Below are 26,566 nucleotides of genomic sequence, written 5' to 3' on the forward strand. Positions count from 1 at the left end.
TCGAGAGAATGAGAGGACTGGCCCTCACCCAGCTTTCTCAGGAGCAGATGGGCTTGAAAAGGGTGATGACCCTGGGGAGCTTAACTCTAATGGTCATTGACGGGAAACTTAATCCAAAACTCTTTAAATAATCTGACCCTACATTTTGTTAGAGGCTTGCAAATGTTAGGTTGGCTTTTTTAAATGTTTTTGCATGAGGTGTCCTGAGTTGCTGTGGTGTTAAATCCAATGAAAAGGGTTGTTGTGAATCCAAGCTAAACAACACTGAATAACTGGAAATCTCAAACACCTGGCCTCCACTCTCCTTCCAAACATGCAAGTCCGACCAACTTCAAAGGAAAGAAAGGTAGAGAGGAAGATAAGAGTTTTGAGTTAAGGATAAGATTTAAAAGAGTGAGAGAGGATAAAAATGAAAAAATAAAAAACAGAGAGAGAGAGAGAGATGAACTTGGACTTCCCATCCTTTGTTCTGGAGAAACATCTCATCTTGTCCTTTTAACAGCCTTAGTAGTTCTTCGTGGCTACTGATAGGTATCTCCCATGAAAGGAGAATGTCAGAGTCTGTGGTTTAAACTCCAAGTATCAATAGGCTGAAAAAAAGCCCAATTCTGTGTGTTCTTGTCTTACATTATGAGTAGTTACTGAGAGTAAACACAGCAGTTATATACATATTAACAACCCTTTGCAGTGCATCCCTCCTTGTCTGCCAGAGCACCAAGAGGACTGCAGCAGTGAGACGGGTCTAATAGGGCATCTTCATGGGTTAAAAATGAAAATTACAGGCAGATCATTATCTTTGATATAAGGTTACACAAACATATGCAGCCTGTAGATTTTTAAAAAAGCATATGGACTGTGTACAAAATAACTAAAACCAAAATCAAGTTCTATTTCTTTCCATCAAAAGTCAGTCTTCTGTTCAGGCAGCCAAGTCTTCTCTAAGTTGTGCTGAGGATATTTATCCACATTTTGATTTTGTAATATTTTCAACACAGACATGAAAGGATAGAGATTGTCTTAAAGGACACAGAGCGTGTGCAATTTACTGCATCAGATAGAACACAAAATCACCCACATACAAATGCTCTCCTGATGTCTAGGTATTCAGCAGGCATGGGGTCTGTTTTCCTGTATCATATTCCTCTTGACGTATTACATAGTAAGCCTCTTTGCAGCCAGTTACATACCTCTTCTCAACCAAGACAAATGGTACTCTATGACACCCAGCTCCTACTACCAAATTTTCAAGTGACACCCATATATGTCCTAGGAAGATAAAAGGAATAAAAACAAAAGGAGGTTGAAAGCTGGCTTAGTTTTGCAATACATATTTTTTTTAATATTCAGAAGCTATTTTTCACATTGCAATCCAATTAGAAAGCTTTACGAGAAAACCAGACTCATCCGTCAAGCACCATCTTAGAGATTTTCTTCTTGAATGCAACTACGACAATGCTAATTATGGACAGAAAAAGATAAATCTTTTGCCTACATATGAAGAATCTGAAAGCTTCTGTTCACAGGAAAATCGCATGCCCTTACATGACTAAATGTCTATATTTATTTACTTTTAAAAATTAAAAGTGCCTGAAAAAGAATCTGATGAGAAATGATGAAAGTTACAGAAACTCATGGGGGAGACTGTATTTGGAGACTCAAGATGGTCTTAATTTTGCTCTGAGAATTTTCCACAGTAGTTTTATATCTATGTATTGGAGCTCAAGAACCGATGATTCTAAACAGCCCTGGCCCAGTAATAGGCTGCGTGGGACTTCATGGATTCGGAAACTCAGTGGAAAAGATAACACTATTGTACAGGATTTGTGATAAAAGCCAGCTCTTTTTCTTTCTAGGTGGTGCGGTGATGCTGCTGGTTTATGAATATACCTATTCATGGTTTCAGGAGAACTGGTGATTGGCTATGAAGTGCTTTGTTACCCCTTGAGATAATTCATATTTGCTCTACAGCACCTTGAGACTATCCATCAGCTAAGCAGATACAATTGTAAATTACAGTTATACACAATTATAAAGGGGGAAACAATTTAAGAGCAAAACCTATTTTGATACTTCAAAAATTATCTCTAAACAATTTGAGACTGTAGTTATGGCTATGTCCCTAAAATTGTAAGAAAAATAATGTGAAGCAATAAGGTATGTAAACTGAATATAGGAAAATAGCATAGAAATCAGATATATTTCATAAAAGCAATATAAATTTTGTGGCCTGTTTAACTTACATTGCTTCACAATGAAAATCCATTGTACTGATAATTACTTTTTCCCAAGAGGCCAACAAGTGCTTAAAATAAAAAAATTTTTTAAAGCCAAAGTTTAAACAGCTTTGATAAGAATTAAACTCTTCCATAAATATTTAAAAGTCACAATGAAAATGTTTATAAACTGCACTAAAATGGCCTTTTAGAAATATTGATTTTTATGTTAAAATGTAAAAAAAAAAATTTAGTAATAATACACATCTCAGATACATTTTAAAAATCTACTTTATATTTTGTAATGTTTTTTAAAGCAGGTCTCACTTTAAAATCCAGATATTTTAAGTCTTTTATGACAAACAGAAAACATGAGGTTATATTAAACTACTTTCCTTCACATAGTTCCCTTTGAAAACAAGTTTTGTTACTGAAATATGTTCATGTTAAGTCACAAATTGGAACCACTCTTTGGCCCCATTTGTGCTGTCTGCATTTGCACCCAAATACCTTTGTTAAGAGCTCTTACCTGTGCCATTCTTTAAAAGGATGTGTAAAATAAAAATACATTTCCAGGTTATTAGTTGTAAGTGACAGCTTAAGGTTCGTGAAGTCTATTTGCAGTGTTAAGATATGTATTATTCAGGAAAAGTAATGTTTCAAAATAAAAGAACATTCTTAGCATTTCCAAAGATTCCTGTACTAAAACACACTCCAAAATATATCTTCTTGGCCTTGATATAACCATGGAATTTTATAGTTGCTTTCTTAAATGATGCCACTTCAGTAGCTAACAATCACCCAAAATATCTGTATGTTCTAGGTGACACCTGTTCTTAACTACTACTATGGGATGTTTCTACCATGAGGCTATGTCACTAAAGCATTTTGGAAATAAAAAATAAAAGATAACATAGTAATTATTACTTTTTATTAATTTAGAGCATTTGAAGTATAAAAATAAAGGCTTTTTGACATACTGCATATACATACACAGCCTTCGGTTGTACATCCTTTCCAGCGGTTTCTTTTTTTTTTGTTTTGTTTTGTTTTCATTTTATAGTTCAGCCCAATATTCAAAAGAGGGTCCTTAAAAGTAGGAAAAAACAAGAGAAATAAGAATGTGTCTGTTGTGCAACTGCATTCTGTCCTTACAGGTAATTCTCTCTCTCGTGAGAGAGAATCCTGCCTGCATAGAGGCCATAAAATGGAATCTTTAACCTCTCCGTGTGGATGGGATGCAAAAGGATCTCTGAAGAATGCATTTACCAGTTAAAAACCACTTTTACCCTCTAAGAAACAGAGGAAATATGTCAACACTAAGTAGTAATGATAATATTTAAAAATCAAACAATCTCAACCCCATATCTCATCCCATTTTCCTTTTCTTATTTTTAAAAGTAGCTTTAAACCATAATTGCATTGAATGGCAAATTGTAGCTGGGGTTTCTGTTGTTTTTTTAAATTATTTCATATGAATTCTCTGTTGCTAAGAAAAGACGAAGAGGGGAAAAAAGAAAACAAAAAACTTTGATATCATTAATATTAGATTTTTTAAACACACAAGAACCAGAAAAATTATAAATAGCATAACAAGAGATTTCTTAATTTAGATAAAGAAAATAACATTTAGTTATGTTTTCATAAAAACAATTGATAGTTTTTTAAAGACTCCTAATAGCCACCTAAAAACATCTGATAAGGATAGTCCTGTACCTTATGTCAGTTTTTCCGGATGGCAGAAGAGTCCTGGTATGGTATGGTTTTAAAGTCTCCACCAAGATATTGGATTGGTATCTTTGTTTCATTCGGTTTATAGTCTTATTTTCTCACCAGACTAGAAACTCCAGATGTCAATAGGAGTTTTACACGATCAAAGGAAGACTATGGCCCTGAGAGTTCATCTGCTCCTTCTGCTTATTCTTCTCCTGAAGTTATGATCCTCTGCTTGTAGCACTGAATTTCAGTTGCTTTAGAAATAAATGCAGTTCAAAGCTCTCTATACGATATCTGCTGCTTGAAGAAAGCAGTTCCTCAGACATAACTTGTGTATCAGAAATCTGCTTACCGTTTACAGACTAGTGATTTGAAAACCTACCTAATCTAGCCATCTGAGTTTTAAATGAAGCCACTAAGCCAATGTGACGGAACTGGATTGCCACGTGGGCTGTGCACAGCACAGATAGAAGGAAGTCAAAATCACCTAATGAATGCATCTTTAACACCCATATCTAGTGATGTGCCCTTTTAGTTATTGCACAGAATTAATACCAAAAACTTGCAATATATTAATTTTCCAATAGATGAATTGTACCAATGTTTTAAAAAATGTATTTTTAAGCCTATATTGCCAAACAGGATGACCGTTCTAAAACAGAAGAGATAAAAACTGTAGAATTTTGCCCAAGAAAATCAGTTGTTTTAAAATACAACACATAATCACACACTCACACACACATATACCCCACAGCTCTGTTATTAACATTAAAATTGGTCTAGAAAGATTTATCAGTTAAACTGTGTCCTGTAACTCCAGAAATGAATAAAGGGAAGTTTTAAAAATTAAATAGCATTTGTATTTCTAATACCACCACCAGTTTACCTACATGTGAAACATGCTTCTGTACAACAATGTAAACTTCACAGCAAGCCATTTTTACATTCATTAGAGCAGAATTTTCCATTTTCTTTAAATTACAACATAATTTTGGGCTGAGATTGCTGAACACACAGGTAAGCCAACAATAACAGTACAATTTAGTTTCACAGTGGTTTTTTTAACATAAAGTTCATTTTAAGTATCTTTGCAAAGCGTTTCACATTAAACGTAAGTTTCTAAGTGACTTCCTTTCGAGCCTTCTTGTTCAGATATTTTCCACCCTCTTGTCTTTGTATGTTTGGCATGTGTGTTGTTTGCTTAGGATACAAAATGGGAGACTGGCTTGTTTTAGCTGTTTTTTGAATCCTCTGCTGTAGAAAGAAAATATCCTTCATGAGATGCGAAAGCCCTCACTGCACACACAGAACTTATGGCAACTTCAGGTTCAGGAGCCTGAGCAGCCCACCAGCAAACAGAGACAAAGACATTGCCAGAAAGTCACCTTTGCAAAAAGAAAGAAAAAATAGAGAGGGCTAGGGATGGGGATATCCCCATGGAATGCAAACACAAATGCACCATCCAGAGTTCATATTTACAAATGAATAGAAAATATAAACAGTATCATATTTAGAACCAAGTCAAAACACCAGGAGAAGTTAAATTCAGATATTGCTTTGTGTTACACATATATTTTCCAACAAAATAGGTCACCTCTTAAAAATAAACAAAGGGTCACTCAAATCAATTATTGGTTGGTTTCTTAATGATGAATTAAGGCTTATTTGGTCACTTTATTTGATTAGAGGGTGTAGCATCGCTTTTTTCTTTATGTATTTTCCTTTATTGATTTTGCAAAATCTCAACAATTGCACGTTTCAAAAGTTTAGGTTGATTTAGAATAAATATGCACATGTGGTTTTACCAAAGACCAGTTTAAAAAGTTCCTTAAGCCCTTTGAGGGGTGCAGGTTTCTTCACTACATTAAAACAGTGTGTGGGCAGCACAAATGTCTCATTCAGTCCTTAATATTCCTTTTGTTTTTAAATCCTAACGTCCTGTCAGGTTTTCTGTGAGAGAGAAGTTATGGCAAGAAATAATTGTCATCAGCACAAAGAATGTGAGTCCATAAAGCCAGCTCTCCAGGCAAAAGGGTTGGAGGGTAGGAGAGGGGGTGCCGGAGGGGGGGGGAGGCGGAGGCGGGTGAGGCTGTTGCAGGCGGAATTTCCCATCAGAGTGCAGAAGCTGTGACAGAGTGACTACCTTCTCTGGCTGCCTGCATTCCCTTGAACGCCAGCGATGCGGGAATGTCACAGTTGTGGGGGGAAAGTGGGGTGCCACTGGCATGTTGCCAACCATGTCCAGCGACATAACCAGAAGGAGCAGCGCTGTAGGTCATGTAAGGTGACACTTGGGCCGGGGTAGGATAAGGAGCCATGGTGGATGCGGACACAAAACTGCTCACAGCTGGGAGACCATTTGGTGCCTGAGAGAAGTAGGAAAAGAGAAGAGGCGAAAATAATCACATTACAGCAGTTGACGTTTCACAGGTTCCTAGAAGCAGACTGTGAGTTCTGAGTGGTAGAAGCTAACTATATTCTGACTCTACTTTCTGATTTTTTTATATTTGACCTTAAGTATATTCTAAATGCATTCACAGTCTTGTTACTTAAACAAACACAATGCCAAAAGACAAGATACTGTTCTTTCCACAAAGGTTGTGAGGAGGCTATGACCAAAAAATTCACAGTATTTGCTTTGCTGTTCAGAACTACAGGAAGGCAATGCAGGGTGAGGAAAGAATTAGTGGTGATTAAATAGTCTTAGAATCTGTTCTGCTATCCATATGCCTTGTCAACCTTCCCCATACTTCAGCGTTGTTTGGCTTTTTTGTGGAGGTATTTGTGTAGAGCCTGGTTGGTGTAGCTTTCATTTCCAGTAAAAAAGGGCACAGAGCGTGGGCTGTCAGTTTAGAAACTCAAGAATGAGTGCAATCTTTGTTAAATAAAACATGGTTAGTATTTTTAAAACATGTTGTAAATGCTTGTGTTGGACAAAGCACATGCAAAATCAGGGCATTTGTCTTTCAAGGGTTTTTAAGTGAAGATTGGGGGTATTTTTTTCCAGAGCTATTCTATCAAAAAGGAAACTGGCTATTCAACTATATTTTTTAAAAAAAAAATGCTTATGTGTGGTTTTGAAATTGGAAAACTTGCTTGCAAAGTTTTGGGGGCCTGTGAGGTGAATTTTTAAAAGCCACATGGATAAATCTCTTGAAATGAATTTAAATGTAAAATCTCAGTTTGCAAACAAAATGAAGCAGCTCTGGCAGGCATATCCGCCTAGAAACCAGTACTCTCTTGGCATCCAATTATTGTTGGTATCGTTACTATTAACAACACTAAAAACACCCTTATTTCCAATCTGATTCTGGCATGAACACTCAGCATCCTTCTTAAAGTAACTTATTTTTTTCCCCTCAATTTCTACATTATTTAAAAATAAAGAGTAAATCCTTTCTCCTAGTAGTGATGTGAGTGAATTAACATAGCAACATACTTACTAGTGGAAATAAAAATGCAAATAATAGATTTATTAGTAAAACTGATTTAGTCCTTAGAGGTAAGTAAAGCAGGCCTATGTTAATTAGATGTTTTTTCCAATTCAATTGCAACATAGTAATTGTTTTCTAATTTTATTCATTTGTTTAATATTTTCACTTCCACGTCTCTGAGAATGCACTGATTTTCTCAATTTAGAGTAATACTTGTAGTAGAATTTATGCATGGGTATGATTTAACACTGCTCATGAATTTCTGACAAAATAAGAGTAAAAGTAGAGGGGTTACACCTTGTGCCCTTGGTCTGTAAGGGCGTGTATCTCATGTTCTGTTTGCCAAAGTGCCTGTTCTTTGAAAAATGGGGAAGGGGAAAGTGAGCATGTCCTGACACCAAGAAATATTCACCATATTTCCTCAAATAATGAGGACTGTATTGTACTATTGAATTTATAATAATTATAAGATAATATTTAAGGAGTACAACACGATTCTGAATTAAAATTAGAATATATTACAAGGGTCTCAAAGGGTGATACCTTATTTTTAAAGAAACAAATCATTCTGCAAAATTATTTAACATAAATGAAATGTTATACTCTTTTTATACGCAATAATATAGATTAAAGAATTTAGCCATTTACCCTAGTGCAATTGGCAAGTCACCGGCCATGTGTTAAAAGAAGTTATCACCCTTGTCTGATGCAGGATCTTCTGTAGCAAATATTTTCCTGCTTTTGCTGGACAATTAAAAGATAGACACAATTTAACCTCAAATTGGAGCACCTTTTGAGATAACATCTGGTAAAAGATTCTTTCTTCTTCTAGATTCTCACTGCTATATCCTCATTTTATTTCTGAAGTTCTTTTAAAAATATTTTTTTTTCATTCTTTCTGAGAATGGCTTGGTAAAGAATGGCTCAAAGGAGGCTCTCGGCAGATGAGTGTGAAGATAGAGAGCTATCAAATTGCTAAAGAAAACTAGCATTGCATCGAGATTATAGTTCTGATCATGTTTATTTAGGTCTTTCCCAATAACTTAAGAGAAATTAGTTTGGAAAAGATTTATTTCAGTTCAGTTACGGAAAGGTGGTTTGCATCTGCATTTGGCCTCTTCCATTCTAGCACCAATTAATATTTTCTATTATTGATGCTAAAGTGCATCAAGAATAATAAAATAAGAATGTTAAGAGTAAAATGGTAAAGTTAAAATTACATTTGAAATAATAAAAACCTTTGCTCAACATTTTATAAATACATAAGGTTAGACTATTTAATATTATACATGACAAACAACATTCTAGTCAGCAGGAAAAAAAATCTGTTGGTGAGTTCTCTTTGTCACCAGAGCTACTTTTTTCTATGCATTCTTTTAATCTTTGTAATTTTCTATCATCCAGAATAACAGTTCTCTCTGAAATACTTGCTTTGTTATCTTCCCTTTCTTCCCCTTACACCCTTATCTTGGAACCATTGCTCCTTGATGTGCCCCTCTTTATTTGGGGCCCCTCAACTGTTTTGATGCAATGTCTACAATCCCCTTATATGCACCCATGTTTTTTTGCCCAGAATCATTCCCCCTGAGAAACGAGGCTGGATTACAGTCTCATTTTAGATAGCATTCCTGGGATTTAGAGAGAGGCAGAACATTGGATTCAGGCCTGTGTTACCTTCAGTTGCTTTACTTATTCTATGACTACATTTGTTTGTCAAGGTAAAAACACTACTAATTTTTCTGTATCTGTCCAGTTTCTCACACTTAAGGGACCCAACTTGTTTTTATGTTATTTTATAATTCCTATTAATATAAATATTTCAAAGTTCTCTAAAATCTGCAAAGTACAGTAATTTTAGTGATTTAGTCTCCTCTGTATTGCAGAAATGAAGGGTAGGAATGGAAGCTGGGAGAAGTTTGATCTCCACAAAAAGGCAAGGGGAGGATAAAATGTGTTTTAAAAAATATTTAAACTTAAACAGTACAAAAATAGCTCTGAACTTTCCCTCACGTTAAATTATGGCCTAGATTTGGAATGAAAAGTTTTTGTCTTAATTTTTCTTTTTACTTTTAAAGTTAAGATTTAGAAATTTAGGGGGGAAATAGCATTAAAGCAAGATGAGAGAATAAACATGCTTTAAAATCTACCTGCCACCTTCACTATTCATTCTAGTGACTCAAGTTTATTTTCTCACTATTAATTTTGAAACATGATATTAGTAAAAGATATAAATCTCTACTGGGTAAAGTAATTGTTATTTATGAAGCAATCACTGAGAGAGTAAAATTTTCCACTGCAAAGGAAAACAACTACAGGTAGCATTGATGTTTGTTTATTCTTTCAAGTAAAAGAGTACATGACTTAAATTCCCCGAATCTGTTTAATGTGTTCAGTGAAGGGCATGTAATTAATCTCAAAAGCTAGTTAGGCTGAGTAGAGACTACCAAATGTACACCATAAATATAGTAGGAGCAAACATGCTAAATTACTCTATTTAATTGGATTGTAAATATGATTTATAAATCAACCAACATATGGAATCCCCAGGGAAGAGTAAACAAATTTTTGAAATGAAACCCCAGCAATGGGCATGTAATGGAAATCTCCTATTTGAAAATGACTTTACCTAAAGATTCCATAAATAAGACTTCAATCCATCAACCCCTTTTTATGTGCAGATCTTCCTTGAAAGAAATGAGAGAATCCTTTTCTCCAAAGAATTGTATAAGGGTCCTCCCTGAAGCAAACTACTGTCTAATTTTGAGAATGAGATTTACGAATACAAAGTAAAATAGACCAAACTATATGTCCTGGAAAAATTAAGTCACTTACTTCATTGATTATTTTTAGAAAATGACAGATTTTATCTCACTGACATTAAAGGAAACTATCCAGAAAAATATATAAGCTGCAATATAATTTAGTTAAGGTTGTCACAGAACGAATGAAAAGTATGAGTTTTCATTTTATTTGTTCTAAAAGGTTAGAAGTATAGATTTGCCAGTTCTTGAGAATATGTTTCTAAATGAATATGTTGAGAAGCTCTATTGGCAGAGAGCTAGATTATAAACAGTTTGAGGACAGGGACTTGCCTTAATCATCTCATATCCTCACAGAACAGGACACATTATAGATGTTTCATAATCATTTGTATACTTAAGTTAGGGCAGCCCTTTGAAAGCAAAACATGTGATATTCTTGCTTTTAAAAAAACAAAAAAGGAGGCACCCTTTATCACAGAACAAGTATTACACTTTAAGTAAACAAAATGAATAAAGCTGTTGAAAAAAGTAAATAATAGTTCTAACCTAGCCATTTCATTATTTGATTGATGGTTGGTCCATTTATTCCCACCCCTGAGAAAATGGAAATGCATTAGTACTCAAACACTAATGACCACCAAAAAAAAACAAAAAACAAAACCTGGTATGACAACTGTCGGCAGAAGTTATAGAATGTTCTTCAAATTCTGGGAATTGTCTACCCAATATTTTCTCTCTTGAAGAAAATACAAATAGCAATGTCAGATTCTCTACCCACAATCCTTCATCCACTCATAGGTTCTACCTGGTCCTCCCCTTATAATAAAATGAGATTATCTTGGCTTTATAATGAAGTAGATTCAGCCAGCCACAAATAGAGATGTGCTTCACCTATAATTTCAACCTCAGTATATATAATAAGCAAGAAAGTGGTTCAGATCTGAACATAAACAAGGTTTTCTCTCATTTTATAGTAAAATCATTTTTCTAACTGTCATTCTAAACTTCTTAATTCATTATGCAATGACTTAGCAAAACAAACCTGATAAAATGAAATGAGAATTGTAAATATAGTTTCAACATTCATTCATAAGCATCTTAATTATGCTTAGTTATCTCATTGCAGGTCTGTCTCTAGGTAATACAAAGCTGCTATTTAAGGTTTTTTTCTCTAAATTTTATGTTTCCAAATGTTATTAAAATTAATGTAGCTTTAATTTTTTAATTTTTTTGTATTTTATATTACACATTTTACTGATACATAATCATTAATTTTGTTTTAAAACACTAATAGTTAAAAGCTAACCAGGTCAAGGAATATTTTATATAACAGATAACATTATGAATTTCAAAGACCTTCTATTGGCATTTGCCTAAAATTGCATTTTCTCTACAAAATAATAAATTATTTAACACAAAATTAACTTTATTTGATAGTAAGAAAAATCCAATGCAAATTATCTTATATTTTCTGCAAGGATGACAAGTTTTTTTAAATAATGCACAAAAAATTTGTATTCAATATTCTGAACTACTACCATTATTTCAGATTAATTTATGTCTCTGAATTTTAACTATTTTCATATCTCTGAACTTTTTCTTAAGTTCCGGTATTTATAGACTCTTCTTCATTTCTGACATCTCATTTTGTAGCTAATATTATATTGAACTTGCTATCTAAGTTAAATATATGCTACCCCAAAATGAAGATATTCAAATCTTATAAGTCTACCATTCAGACACTTTAATTAAAGTACCAGATATGTAATATATTTTTCTGAGAAAGTATGCCCAATTGTAGAACATTTTTTCAGAAGTTATAAAACTGTTTATAAACTTTAAATAAAATGAGGCATTGATTCACTAAGTATCATATAAAAGAATAGCCATATTTCAACCCATTATTCTCTATATGTTTTCTTTTTTTGCCATTGAGTTGCATTCAATAGAGGATTTATAATTTCAACAGAAGAAAACCAGTCATTAAAAACTAGAGAACATTGTTATCACTCAGAATAACATCATATTAAAGAGCTCTAGCCCAAAGTATACTGTGGGTGAAAAAAAAAGATAAATATTTTCTCCTGTCCTCAGACAATATAAATCGCAGTGTAGTATCAAAGTGTAAGACAAATTTGAATATTCTAAACTAATATTCTAAAAGCAAAAGATAGGTGTGTGTGTAACAAATGTGCATAAGGTTCTAATTGCTAGCAATTGGGCATCTTTCTTTGCAGTTTAAACTGAAAATGGAAGCTGGATTATAGTAATCAATTTTACCTACAATCAGGTGTCAATTCAGCCTCTTTGGTAATTTTACAGGTGTCTTTTGGGAATAGATAATAATGTTCTAAATCCTATAATTCTGAATTCTCAATTTCCTCCTTTATAAATGAAAATGAAAGTGGGATAATATAATATTGCACTATTTAATAACAACCATAAATGCCCTGAAAATATTATTGCAAAAATTTTGAGAATATTTTTACTGGACTTTCAAATTTAGTTCAAATGCAAATGTATACATATATGTATTTGTAATATATATATTACATTACAAATATGTATATAAAACCCCTTTACCTTTTTGCATGTTTATGAGCAAATACTAATATATAATTTTACCCTAAAGGAAATCAATGTCTAAATTCCAAAACTACTAGACATGCCTGTATTGAGGATATTTGAATTCCAGTGATTTACTCAGTTGTAGGTAGGTGTACTTCTTTAACTTTTGCTTTAAACTGTGTTATTTTTCAAAATGTATAATAAATTAGTATTAAAACAAAATAATAAATTTCAAAATTGCTCAGAAAATGCAGTCTAAATTTATGTGGCTACTTAGCACACCTTCAGCATTAAGCACTATTTTGATAATTATAATAAAGTAACCACTGATTTAACTGTCCATAGAGACTTTTCAAGTTTTGAAATTTTACATCATTTGAATTATCTTACTACATGGCAATGCAGACGATTAGTATATTTCAGTTAAGAACTTTATGGATGCAAGTTTGATATAAATATCTTTTTCTTCTGGAAAAAAAATTAACTTGTTCTCTCAAATATTTAGAACAATATTTGTTTGACCACATTTCTCTCAGTTACTTGCTTTTATAACTCAATAACTTAGTGATTTAATATTCAGTGTATTAAATGTAATCAATTTTCAATGTTCAGAATATACAGAGCAGATCATTTGAAAGTGTTCTATTTTTCTTTTTAAAAACTAAGTTTACTTTGAGGTATACTTATAAATTAACCATTTCTAAACAAGTTTAAATGCTAGGTCTATAACTCAAAACATTAGCAATAATCATAAAGGTTTTTGGATTATGACACTTTTATATATAAACTGGGTTCATCATATGTATGTGGGAATCAGAGACTTTTTTAAATTCTATTCTTCACGATGTTATCCTAAGAAATGATGACCTAATAAAAATTACTGAGCACCTGTTAAATGCTTTCTACTATGCTAGGTGCTTTATATGTACTTCTGTTGTTTGTAACAAGAATGCCTTGCCACTTTTTGACTATGAGTTCTCTGAACAAAGTATATTCTGATTTTTTTTTTTGCTTGTTTTTATAAGTCAATCTCTAACCACCACTTATAAGCACAGGTAATATTTAATATATGCTTTCTATGTGCCATATGTTTGCATTATCTCATTGAATCTTCACAACACCTCTTGAGTTTGTAACATTATCTCCCCATTTTAATGAAGAAATTAAGACTCTAAAAGGTTAAGTAACTTGCATAAGTGGTGGTGGTACCACCAGAAGATCAGAGTTCCTAACCATTATAATGGTTTTTAAGCATTATACTGCCTCTTTACAAAGTAAGGGTGCTTTTGTAAAAGAAAATGACAAACTTTCTTATTTCTCACTGGCATTCTTTACAGTAGGAATAGACTCGGGAATGGGACTCTCCTCCTTTGCTGCTATTTTCTGTGATATTTATCGTGGGAGAGCTATTAATATGTATCTGACTCTGTTTTAACAAAATAAGGGAGAGAAGAGGAAGTGAAAATGGGTTTGTTAGAGAAAATAACTAGGATTTTTTTCTCCAGTAAATAAAAGTAACAAGTTCCATTTTACCTAAAAAGCTGTTTTGTCTTTTTTTTTTTTTTTTTAACAGATAAGAAAACATTAAGAATAAAATGAAAACTAAGTATTTTGAGGCTTTGGAATTGGTGTTTGATATTAAGAAATTGCAAACCTGCCAGTTCTCCTCATCTGCTCAAAGGAACCTTATGTTGCTTTAAGGTTTCGTGGGGGGGGGGGCCTTTTTTTGGGGGGGTGCTTTGAACTCCTGATTCTAGCGTTGTGATGAATTTAAACTCAAAACTCTGGGGCTTTTATTGTTGTGGTCACTTAGTCTTTCTCAGAAAAAAAGAAAAAAGAAACACGGGTGGCTTAATTTTTCTTTAGTAGAGTCGGGGGAGGGACAGAGGGGAAAAAAATTAAACGGTCCACAGCCAGTCCGTATAATTTGAGGTTTTCTCACTAAGCTCCTTTGGGAGGTTCCGACATGACCTTTAATCGGGAAATGGTAACTTTATTAAAGTTTATCTGGTTGCCCTCTTCTCATTACCACAGGACAAGCCACGCTGGTTTGTCCTCGGGGAGCCACGGTGCGTGCAGCGCAGGAGCGTGAGGCCCCCTCAGTTTCGGGACTGAGATCTCCCGCGTGCACTCCCCGGGCGTGGGGGACACTCGCCCGGCCACCTCTCCAACGTGCCCTCCATGCTCTCCTTGGGTAACCCTGGCCCCGAGGTCACCGGCAGAAAGGACTCCCAAACAGGCCTGGAGGCGCTTCCTGGCCCCCGGGACCCTGGTAGGGTCCAGGACTCAAATGTACCCTCAAAAGGTCAGGGGACTCGATTCCGCTCGTCTACCCAGGGCCGAGACCGGCTCGTGCAGCGACCTGCACATGGCCTGCGCTTCCCGTGCCAGGGGTCAGGCAGGAATGCAGGCCCTCGGTCGCCCAAAGCCCGCCGCCCCTTGCCTCCTCACCTGACCGTACTTGGCTTCTTGCTCCAAGGCTCCCTTCTCCAGCCCGTTTACCGCGTGCGGGGCTGCGGCCGGGAAGTTGTTGCGGCCCAGACTGCTCCACTCCTCCACCTTGGGGCTGTGGTAGGGGGAGCTGTCGCTCACTCCTGGGGAAAAGAAGACCTCAGGCTTGTGGCCCAAACCACTTGCACCCTCGTGAAACGCAACCTGGACCTGCGACCCGAAACCAGGGAACACTAGGGCCCCGACCTCCATCTGTCCCCTGCCCTCGGCCTCCCCGGGGTGCGGGCCCAGGAATGGCCTCTGGGGCTTGCAGCCCCGGGCCGGTGAAGTTGACTGCCTCAGCATAGGCCTCTCCCGGGTCTCTCACCCACGCCTTCGGCAAGATGTTTTCCAACCGGTCTTTGATTTCCTCCTGGCTCCCCTAGAGAAGCCAGTGGAAGGAACCTGACGGTTTTGCCAAAATGTTCCCATATCGGGAAAAGAACCTGTGAAGCTGGACGTACCGTTCTCCCCAATTCTAACCCAGCGTGGACTGGGGGTTGACAAAAATCTAGGAATGGAGGGAACTGAAAAGCGAGAGAAGAGCATCCTGGCCTCAGCGTGTCTGTGCTGGGCGGAGAGACAGCCAGGTAAGTGCTCCCTAGGCTGTAGTAGGGACCTGTTGGTTCTGTCAATAGATGGAACAAAAGGCCTGCAAAGTTCTTTGCAAACATAGTGAAACGCTGTCTACAATACACATGTAAAATATATGTGCATAGGTTTATGCCTTGTGTGTGACCAACCTTAATGCTCTATCTCTATACATGAAATATGTTAGAGTATGTGCATATGACTCAAAAAAATAAACACTGCAATTACCACTGTAAATGCCATGCATGTCATTTTATGGTGATTTTTTATGATATAAAAGGTTAAGGAAATGAAAGTAGAATTAAACATTTTTTAAAGGTATAAAGCCATCAGTTATCCTTTATATTCTTAATAGATGCAAAGTAAATTATGTGGTGTAAACTGATTACCACAATACCTAAGTGCGTGTATATTGAATCACTGGCATTTTTAAGTGGCCAAGTGCAATTTTAAACAGAAGATGTTTGAAGACTATGAGCAGTATGTTTTGTCTTTGGGACCTATGGGTAGAGGACCAAAGTTTGACCAAACCACTATAACTTGATTTTAAATATTTCCATCTGACAGTGCTTGGAAATTTTGTAGAAATAGTCATTTATAGAAACAATCTTTTTATATTCACAGATTTGTCAGAAAACGGGTTGTTTATAGCTGACATCCAGAATCAACAAAATCTAGAATGAAAAGTTACTACTATGAACAATCCAATACTTCTCCAACTGACATTTGGTCTGATTGTAGGATCCCTAGGGAAGAAAAGTTTTCTTTTCAACTCTGTCAGTCTTCTTTCACTGTTCCTCCCCCTCTCCAAAGAATTAGACTGTGTTCCAATTTGCACCAGAAAACTATATTTTGGCCCAGAACTGCCAGTCTGTCTTGGCCTTCCCTGACAAAAGGCAATCGGTGGGCGCAAGCCTGAAGTTATCTTAAGAAATCGAGATTCCCCTATGAGCCCCCATTTCTGCTGATCTCACACTTTCCCATGAACAGGGGCTTCCTTTAAATGTCAGTGAGGTCAGTTTATCCTATAAATCAAGGGCAAACTCTCTCCAGCTAAAGCTCCAAACCAGCTCCGGATAAGACAAAACTGAAGTCCTAGAAGGATCTTGCAACTTCACAGAGAACAAGAAGATAAGAAATTGTGGCTCTGCTTTAATTGTTTAAAAGATCATTGTGCCAATGTGGTGGTAAATAAGAAAGGCAGGAAATAATTAAGGAACTGTTTCCACCACCACCCCTTAATTTTTCCTCTGCACATTTTCTACTTTGGGCTAAAAAATTAAGAAAGTAGCCTCTTTATCTCCGCGATATTTAAAGTCTGTGTCTAAGGTTTTTTGACTTTATTTTCTCCCGACTGAGAAAGATATTTATGCCGTTTGTTTTGTTTTGTTTTAACAACGCAGTAAAAGAAAACAAACTCGGAGCTCTTGAGGAAGCCCGAGGGAACAGGAGAGCTCCGGGAATCGTTCTTATGAAGCAGAAAAGACACTTAATAGCACAGCAAGGTCAAGGGTGAGAAAAGAAAGGAACTGTGGGGTGGCACCATTGAAAACGTGCAGGGACTAGATGACCACTTGCATTTCCGGGGACTGAGGGACACTAAAAGGAAGCGGCAGGAGTGGAGAAAACAGGACAGAAGAGAGGACAGCAAGGAATCGCCGTGCCTTTTGTCTCCATCACAGCGGCGGTGGGTGCCACTTTCTAGGATATATATCTATATAGTGAAGTCTGTTAAGCTAAGAGAGAGGGAGAGAGAAAGAAAGAAAGCAGAAATTGAGTGCCAGAATGAGCAATGCTCTAACATGCAAGTTGCTAGTAGTAACTTTTCAGACCTCCGTTTCCGAGGAAAATGAAGTGAAGCATAAGAATGAAACCAATTAGGTGACATTTGAACTTCCTGCTTGAGCAAATTTGGCCTGATTGCTAGAATCCTCAAGAAGAATACTGCAATTTCCACAGGGTGCCCCACTCCTCACAGCCGCATCTGATCCCCACACAGGCTGCCCGCAGCGGTGACGGCAGCCGGCAGCCCAGCTCCGGCTCTAGTCTCCCGGGCTGTGCCCCAAGTCCGGCCCCGGCCGCGCTCCCCAAGTGAGCTAGCAGGTCTGAGGCTGCGGTGGAGGGAGAGGCGGGGGAGGGTGGAAAATTCGAACCATGTGTTGGGGATGGGGGGAAGTTATGGGTCTGGTAGTTTGAGATGAGGCAGGAGACTGTGTGTGGCAAGGAAACCAAGGGCATGAATTTCAAGTTAATGAGATCAGGACACCCCCTGGGAAGACTCCTTACATTTCCAAAGGAAAAAGCCCCAGGTGGTGGGACAGACACGGGTGGAGGCCACAAATACTGAAACCCTAGTGAGGGTGCGGGGAGAGGGTCTGCACGTCCTCACAGTGGCCCTTAAGCCCTTACCTTGGTCGGTGATGGAGCGAATGCCCAGGATGTCGGTGACGGAGTGGGAGGAGGGCCAGGTGCGTGGCATGGCCACCGAGCCGGGGATGGCGGGCACCCCGGGAGGCGTGGGCACCTTAGCGGCAGCCGCTGTGATGGGGCTGGGGTAGGAGTAGATGTGGTTATAGGGCAGCGCTGGCTGCGGTGCAGACTGGTGCTGCTTGTAGGAGTCGTAATGGCCCTGTTGGGCCAAGTTGCCGATCTTGTTACGCAGGATGCGGCTGATGGAGCTCACCGAGGGCACGTTGTACTTGTCACACACGCCGTCTGCCAATAGGCGGTCCCGGATCTCCCAGGCGAAGATGCCGGGGTCCCTCTGCTTGTAGGTCCGGATATGCTTCACTACAGTGGGAGTAGTGACCCGAGGCTTGCTGCCCCCGATGGCTCCAGGCAAGATTGAGCCTGTCTCGTTGTAGCGCGCCAGGATCTTGCTGACGCAGCCATGAGAGACCCGTAGCTGGCGGCTGATGTCACACGGTCTGATGCCCAGTTGGGCCAGTTCCACGATGCGAAGCCGGATGGCGTTGGGCAGCGGCCTCCCGTTCACGAATACTCCTCCCAGCTGGTTCACCTCCCCAAAGGCTGGCTCTGAAAAACAAACACACAGCGCGCAGGGACGCGCACCCGCAGTTTGGGACAGCCGCCTGCCGCTCGGCCTCCGAGCGTGTCAGGGGGTAAGGCGGATGCACCGGCCCGGACTAAGGAACTAGGCTTTCCCCAAACCCTATGGTCCCCGAGCTTTGCGGAACGGCCCCAAACCGCCGCGGTCGAGTCAGTCCCCCTCCCTCATTCCGGCGGTGCCTGCGGCCGCTAGAAACAAATAAAGTGGTGAGACGCAGGGCCGCTCAGAGTATTCAAAAGTCTCGGAAGCAGGCGGGGAAATCGGTCTTGACTCCTGCAACCGGCTCCTACTTGGCTACTGGGCGCTCAAGTCCTTGGGCTGCTCCCCCTTCATCCTCAGCGCCCCGCCTTGGGGACCTACGCGATTAGACAAGGTCTAGGGGAAGTTCAGGGTTTTTTGGTTGGATTTTTTTTTTTTTCTGTTTTGTTTGCGTGTGTGCATGTATGTGTAACACAACTAGGTTTGCCACTGGGGCTGCGGGGCTTGTTGATGCCACGGCTCCCTCCTCTTAAAATCAGAAAATGGGATCAACAGCAACCCAGTAGCCATCGTTTAGACTAAACTGCTGTGCGCCTCTGACCCTTAGCGTGTTCCTACAAGTTGTAGAGCAAAGTCAATAAGGAGAGTGTGAGCGCTCAGAGGTGCGCGCCCTCGCGTTCTCTCTCCCTCCCTCTCTCGCTCACTCCCTCCCTCCCTCTCCCGCTGACAGCGTCCCCCGCAGCCACTCACCCATTGCTCTGAGCAGCACACCAACCGGACCCCAGTTCCGAGCTCCCAGGAAGAAACTTCTCGCACGGCCTCAGTGGCCCAGCCTGTCGCTGCCCCAGGCTGTGGGTGCCTCCGCTTCTTCCCGGGAGGAGGCGGCGAGAGTGCAAAAGGAAGGAGTAAAAGGAAGTCTGTGCCCGGTAGAAAGTGGCTTGAGTTCTGCATTTCAATCTAAGCAGCAACGTGGGCTGGGCTGAGCGGGGCGGGCGGCTCTGTCTATCACTCAGTATGGGCACGCCCCCAAAGAGGAGGGCCCGAGAGCAAGCTGCATGGAGATTGGTGCGGGTCGGTGAGTGACAGCGCGGTCCGGGAAAGTCCTTCCGCTGTCTCTTCAAGCTTGCTCGGCACCTGGGTGACTAAATACAATGAAAATTGGTGTTTGACACCTTCCGAGGAGCAACATAAATAGACAGCAAAATCAGGCTGATAAAAATGCTAAATAAGCAAATTAAAGCGTTTGCTCCCGATGTGAGGGTCTCAAAGAGAGAAAGGGCTAAGGAGACTTCTTTGCGGGGCTTAGGAACGTCTTATAATTGTTACATTACCTCACGCCAGGAGGCGAAAGCGAAGGTGTGGGAAGGTAGGCCGGTCGCAGAGATAAGGAGGTTTAGGGGAGACCAAGTCAGAGGAGGAGGCCATACTTACCACTAGATGGAAAGCCCTCCTTGGCCCCCCCGCGACTAGCTCCACACAACAGTCTTTAGAGAAGGGGTCATCCAGGAGCGCGGGGCCAAACTTTGAACACGCGGGTTCCGGAGAGAGGCCGCGCCGGGTGCACAGAATGTAACCACATGCGGCTAAAGCGAGCGCACAGCCACCCGTCGACTGATTGCCCGTGCGTGGGCCACAGTCAGCGGAGACCAGAGGGCCGCTGCGCTCAGCCAAGGAGCTGGTCCGTTGGTGCTCGGTGCAAAATTTTCCGGTTTCCCCCCACCATTAAACCACTGCAAAGGGCGTTTTGTTAAATATAAAAGAGACTTGGTCCCAGGAAGAGGAACACCCGGCCTGCATGTGTACGTAATTCCCGCATCTTCCGTTTACCTACCAGAGGCCCAGCGGTTCAGCCTACCTCTGAGTTTCCACTTCATTCACCCAAAATTTAATCTAATGTAAACAGTACTCTTTTGGGTTGCCAGAATTATTCACATTTTTGAGTTTGGGTTATGGAGAATGCTAATCAAAAATTTAAAACAATACGGGGAACATTGTTTTAAAATGAACTTTGCAGTTGTACTGCTTCGGGTCTATGATACGCATACTGTTTACTACCTGACAGTCATAACGCTCCTTCTGTGCCCACAGGATTCGGGCTGATCCTCTCACAATCCCAAGGGATATGTGTTACTCTGGTCTACAAACAGAGACGCTGGCTGGGCCCAGATCCTGGGTAAGTGAGAGACAAGAATCCAGGAGAAACTAACGATCAACTGCGCTTTTTGAAACGAACAGCAGTCTCCAGATCCTTAATCTACTATGGTTCTCATTCTATGTTCAAATGTACAGATATGAAGGATTTAAAAGATAAAGGAAAGATGAATTCACATACACTTAATTCTTTTCAATTGGGTGGGCTCCCACAACTAGGAATACAGTACTTGAATTTGTCTGCTTTCTCCTGCCCCAATTGTTTAAAATCTAGAAGTTGTACTTCATAGAGATTTCACTGGTTCTGACTCCCAATACCTGTTGAGTCTCATGGACAGGTGTATTGCAACACAAAGGTCCTTCGGGAATCCAAGCTTTTAGGAGCAGCAGCAGCTCCTTCTGGGGGCTGGGGTACAAATTATTTGAGACTGTGGTATCTGAGGAGAGCTTATGATTTTGCCTTAGGCTTGTTGGTAGGAATAAACACACAGGGCATCTGGACCAGGAATCCCCCTGGCCCCTTCTCCTGAAGAAACACAGAGTGAGTAGAGATCTACTGTGGGCAGACTCTGCTCAGCTCCAGTGCATCCAGTGAATGATTCCCGGACTCTGGGGGGCTGCAGGGTCAATAAAAGGCTGTTCTGCCTTGGGACTGGCAAGATCTAGTGCCTCCTGTAAGCTATGAGCTCTGTGAGGCCTTTAGTGGGATCTAGAGCAGTAGCCCAGAATGAGCCAGAGACTCTAATCATTTAGAGTTCTGGCTAGGTAAACTTAATACACAGCTCCTTCCCATTCCCTCTTCTCCTTCAGCTGCTCATCTCCTGAGCTCTTGAACAAGTCCTCCAATATATGCCCATTTCCTACTGCTGGACTTGGTCTTGGCCGCACACGTGGTCTTAGCTTTGTGGTAGCTGGACAAAGCCTCATCACGCCTGGAGTGAGGGGATGGGGGGACAATGAAGACGTACAGCGCTCTCAACTCAGCGCATTCCCAACAGTGCACATAGAATCTTTGGTGTTTTGGGAACACTAAAGTATTCACAGTAAGCACAGGCCCGGACTCCTAGGGCAAGAGGACTGGAAGCTTCAGGGGATCCTAGAGGAAGTGGTTGATGCTGAACCCTCCTGGGGACTCACACTGAGTGCTGTGGTCAGGTAACCCACAACCCAATGAACAGAAGACAAATGACCTGAAAGAGGAAGAGAGAGAGGAAGGGAGAGAAGGAGGGAGGGAGGGAAAAATAAAGGGTGAAAGGCAAGGAGAGACTAAGGAACAATAACCCTAAGCGGTGGGCATAGGGATGCAGGACTTCAAAAAAGAACTAGGGTCAGCTGGGGTCAGTGCCCCCCCTGGTTATTGCCAGCTCTGGACCTGGGAGCTCTGGACCTGGGAGATCACACAGAGATCGGAAGAATTTCGACTAAAAGAAATTTAAGACAAAAACCAAAATACAACCAGTACGGCCTGCAGCTGATGCAGGCTGGGGAGAAGCCAAAAGCCCTTTCCAGGGCGCTGTCGAGGCCTCCTCTGAGAAGAGACCCACTCTCTGGGTAAATATTTACTCAGCGGGAGACTGGAAACTGGCCGGGCAGGAGAGTGTGAAGCAAGGGGTTTACAGGGGGTGGAGAGAATCCCTATGCTCAGCAGTGACAGGGACAAATGTGTACATCAGCCAAAAGGGAGCCAGGACCCAGAACTCCAGAGGCAGCTCGGCCTGGGCACGCGGCTGGGACAACTTTAGTTCGCAGAGCGCCTTTTTGGACGGACTCTTTCCCTGCACTTGCTGTGCTTTAAAGTCTTCATAAATCTGTCAGTGATCCCAGTGGGCGGACGGTCACCTGCGGCGACCCCCTCCTGGCCCTAGTAGTGTCTGAGGAGGTGAGTGGAAAACGGATTAGAATCTAGCTCCTTCCGAGGCCGCCCTAGCACGGCCAGGCAGGAGGAGCCCCGGGGATGCCGAAATCGGACCTGGGCGCGACAGGTTTTGCTGGGACCAGGGAGCCTATCCTTACGTCTCCAACCTTAACTGACGCCCTGGGCTGTTCTACCCGGTGCCTGAAATCCCGAGGTCTACATGTCTGCGACGACTGTGGGGGGAAGGGTGCGGGTATAGCTAGAGAGCGGCGTGTGTTTGTGCTGGAGAGGGGTCCTGTTGTTCCCAATTGCACTTATGAAGAATAGAGTTGGCAGAGGAGAATATTAAAGAGCCGAGTCCTCCAACTTGCCCCCCCGCCCCGCGCCCAGGAACAAACAGGACCACGAGTGAGGCCGGGGCAATCCCCTGGCTTTGGCACAGTAAGAATCTGAGCTCCCGGATGGGTTTTCAAAGCGCCTTGAAAAACACAGATCTTTTAGCCGACTGATGGAGGAATGTGGTAGAGACAAGATCTCGCCTCCGGTTCCCCCATCGGAGCGCCTCTTGGAGGGTAAGTAAAGGATTGGGCGCGATGTAAAAAAAGAGGCCGGGTTTCTCCAGTCCTCGCCAAATTGTACTGCCAAGTCGGGGCCTTGGGTTTCAACACCGATCGGCCAACGGCTGGGTCCGAGCCTCGCTAGGTCAGCGGCTGCCCCTCAGCACTTTCGATCTCCCAGCTACTGCTGCCACAAGTGGCAGCCGGCAGTGCACGCGGTGCCGTGCCGAAGGCTAGGGAAGGTCCACCCTGAGCTGAAGCCGGAGGATCCGCGCTTGGAAGGTGGGAGGTGGCAGGGGCCGCAGCTAGAGGGAAGGGCCAAGCAGTGAGGGAGAGATAGCCCTCTGGGACCCTCAGTCCCAGCCAGGCTGGAGTGGGGTGCGGGGGGTTGGGGAGTGCCGGCACACTGACCTGCTAGCTTGGGCTACGCCCGGCTGCTGACGCGACGGGACGCACCAGCCCAAGAAGAGGCCTCAGGAGCCCCCAAGAGAAGCCCTGAAGATTCTCACAGAGTGGCAAAGACCTCCCCGTGGCCTCTCTGCCTTCCTGCCGCCGATGCTCAGGATATAAGACCCTTTCCCCAAAAGACAGTAGCCCGCCAAGTCGGTCCAGAGCGCAGAACTCCTGCTGCCGGCCGTGCGAGCGCTCTTCACCCGCTTTCTCCTACCGAGGGCAGGGGAGGGGCCAGTTGCAGCCTCAAACCCGCTTTTAATTCTCCGCCTGCCTGTTTCCGATCACTCGGGGTTGGTTTTTCTGTTTGCTCACTCCTTCTGTTACAATAAAAACAATCGACATTTCTTTTCAGTTTCCCCATATTAGCGTCACTCAGTAATTGTTCTCCACCCCATCCCACCCCCCTGCGTTGAAGGCGAGCAGGATTGCTGGTACCCTCGCTTTGGAAGGTTTCCGAGTATATAAGCAAATCTTCCCTAAAGACTTTAAGTAAAAATAAATAACGGCCCGGGAAATTGCCGTGACCCTAGCATCACTTTCCGAAGGCAAATTACACCCATTTTTCAGTTTTCAACAGCGGAATTGCTTTCAGAAGGACGGCGAGGGGCCCCATGTGATATGGTTACATTTGTTTATTAAGTCCGCAAATGAAAAAGAACACATTTTTGTGCAAAGGGCAAAACTCGTGGCTACGGGCCGGCAAGTGCAGTCTGGGGTCGGATCCTGACTAGGGAAAGAGTCTAGGAGGATCTCTGCGAGGAGGCCGAGCTGAGCCTCTTGCCAGAGGGAGGAGGGACTTCACTCTGCCTGGGTCGAAGCATCTGTAGAAGCCACACAGCTCGGTGACAAGGGAAGACCCCGTCTGCAGTCACTCTACAGCCCTGAGCTGTGTGGGGGAAAAGCAGAGTTGAGGGGTTTTTAAGATCCTGCCCACAGGGTCCCGGAGAGAGCCGCGGAGCTGCCTCCTTTCGAAGACCACATTGGCCTAAAGACTGTCTGGAAAAGATAAACGCGAACCAGGCCACACTTCGGCTCTCCAGCAAGTGCAAAGCCCCTCGGACCCTCCCACCCCCAGCGCGGTCCAGGTTCCCTTGACTGCAGCTTTATAACGAGGTTGGGGTTGCCCGCAGCCTTCAAGAGCCGGAACCAACCTGCGGGCCGGAGTCTTGGTGCTAAGCACGGGCATTCCTCCTATTTTCAGTGATACAAAGAACCGGAGCTTGCTCACTTCGGGGTCTCTTCGAATTGCGGGTGGCACAGAGCGACCACGAATCGCCTGGGGTCCTGCGACGCCCGGCGATTCCTCGAGCCCAGGCAATGGACAGAGCGGTGGGGCTGTCCGGCGCGGTGCTCTCTCGAGGCGCAGGATTTCCAACCTGTCGCCTCCGAGTTAATTCCGCCACCAACCAGCCCGACGCTGACCCGAAGAGCGAAGGCTCCTGCTGCACTGACCTCGCTTTCCCTCCGGAAACAGGAAGCGGGGGCTGGGAGCAGAGAATCAGGGTCCCAGTTCTGGAACATTTCCCGCCGTCTTCAAGTCCTTGGCTACCTACCTTTCTCCTGGCCGAGTCACCTCGTCATAGCGCCATCTACAGGTGGCAGGTTTGATTGCGCTCCCAAAGTAATTTTTACCAAGGTTGGAAAAGGCCTTTGAAAAAGCCACAGAACTTCGACAGCCCGAAAATTTCAGTTCCCCATTCCAATTCCTCCTCCACCCTCAACTCTCCACTGGGTTCCAAATCCCCGTACCTTTCTCCACCATGTTCCAACGCAAACCCCAGCATCAGTCTTTTCATGATTCACCGAGAGCCCATCTTCCACCGTCTGCCAGGCTGGATCCTCTCGCTGTCCCCAGAGGCTACTAAGGACCATGGGCTGTGAGCTGTTCCTGCGCTGCGGCTGGAAAGCCGGAAACTGTAGAGGTTCCTCGCGGGGAAAGGGAGTAATGGGCCCACCCTTCCCCAGCTCATCCTACCATTTGCTGAGGACTCACAACACCCAAGCACTCGCAATAATCTTACAAAGGAGGTATTATTATCTTTCCCATTTCACAACAGATAAAACAAGAGACTTAGATTAAATAAGAACACACAAGGCACTAGGATTAAATGAGATCACCTGGTTAAGCAGATGAGGGTGTGAACCCCACCATACCCGAGTGTGCTTGTTCTCCCCATTTCCCTGTTCTACTAGGCCAGCTCACTCTGAAGCCCCAAGAGAAGCCTTCTTACCGCAGGTGTCTGCACGGAAAGTGGACATTCTCACTCCTCAGCACCACTTAGAGAAACCTGCCTAAGGCAGTGCTGAGAGCCTGGGGAGCCTGAGGCAAAGGCAAAGAGGGACCGCAAGCTACCGTCCTCACCTGGGCAGACTCCAGACAGCCCAGGAGGTCGGACTGCAAGGGCGAGGAAGGGAGACCCGGATCAGGCTCCAGCTGTGGGCACTGTCCCCCTCCTAGTCCAGGCTATCCGGAGCATGGAGGCGCGGACTACGGCGATTGTGGGGACCCATAGCCTCCCCTCGGAGCGCCTCAGCTGGATGGCCGCAAGAGAAGCAGAAGGAAGAACTCGAGGAATCAGGGATGAGCTGTGCTTCGCTGAGATTTGTTCCGGAACTGACCCGACCTGTCCCCTCTCCTCCACCCCGCGTCCGGTGCACTCTCCTATCAACCCGCAGGCAGAGAAATCCAAGTTCGTCTTTCTTAGGAATTCATTCTGGTGTGTGCCT

At 42.3% G+C, this 26,566-nt stretch overlaps 2 protein-coding genes across 4 annotated transcripts in view; one reads left to right on the plus strand and one right to left on the minus strand.

The window, feature by feature from the left end:
* SLC25A21 (solute carrier family 25 member 21) overlaps positions 1 to 15,997 on the plus strand; it is a 476,684-nt gene extending 460,687 nt beyond the window's left edge. The window contains exon 10 of one of the 2 annotated variants that reach the window (XM_090270126.1): positions 1,854 to 3,201. In XM_090270126.1, coding sequence (XP_090126252.1) covers positions 1,854 to 1,915 — 62 coding nt within the window. In that variant the 3' untranslated portion in view covers positions 1,916 to 3,201. Of the gene's footprint in view, positions 1 to 1,853; positions 3,202 to 14,727 lie in introns of those variants that run through there. The other variant, XM_090270125.1, reaches the window with a different exon arrangement.
* Positions 3,131 to 26,566, minus strand: PAX9 (paired box 9). Of its 2 annotated transcripts, XR_016509762.1 has the most exons (6): positions 25,589 to 26,566; positions 19,574 to 19,965; positions 18,184 to 18,810; positions 15,145 to 15,287; positions 3,930 to 6,295; positions 3,131 to 3,302 (listed from the first exon to the last, which is right to left on the minus strand). XR_016509762.1 is itself a non-coding variant. In XM_090270124.1 (5 exons), the coding sequence occupies exons 2-5, from the start codon at positions 19,575 to 19,577 to the stop codon at positions 6,041 to 6,043; spliced, it is 1,029 nt and encodes a 342-aa protein (XP_090126250.1). In that variant the 5' UTR covers positions 19,578 to 19,965; positions 25,589 to 26,566; the 3' UTR covers positions 3,131 to 6,040. The 2 variants fall into 2 exon arrangements, 1 of the variants encoding a protein (XP_090126250.1); XM_090270124.1 differs by having other exon boundaries at positions 3,131 to 6,295.

The sequence above is a fragment of the Furipterus horrens genome, unplaced genomic scaffold (genome assembly GCF_987537825.1).
Source record: "Furipterus horrens unplaced genomic scaffold, mFurHor1.1.pri manual_scaffold_3, whole genome shotgun sequence".
In the NCBI taxonomy this organism is placed as follows: Eukaryota; Metazoa; Chordata; class Mammalia; order Chiroptera; family Furipteridae; genus Furipterus; species Furipterus horrens.

Coding starts and splice junctions, on each gene's coding strand:
- PAX9 (XM_090270124.1), bottom strand. Junction 15,288..18,183: donor TCGCTCCATCACCGACCAAG/GTAAGGGCTTAA, acceptor TCTTTTCCCCAG/GAGTGAGCGACAGCTCCCCC. Junction 6,296..15,144: donor AAGAAGCCAAGTACGGTCAG/GTGAGGAGGCAA, acceptor TACTTCTCTCAG/GCACCAAATGGTCTCCCAGC.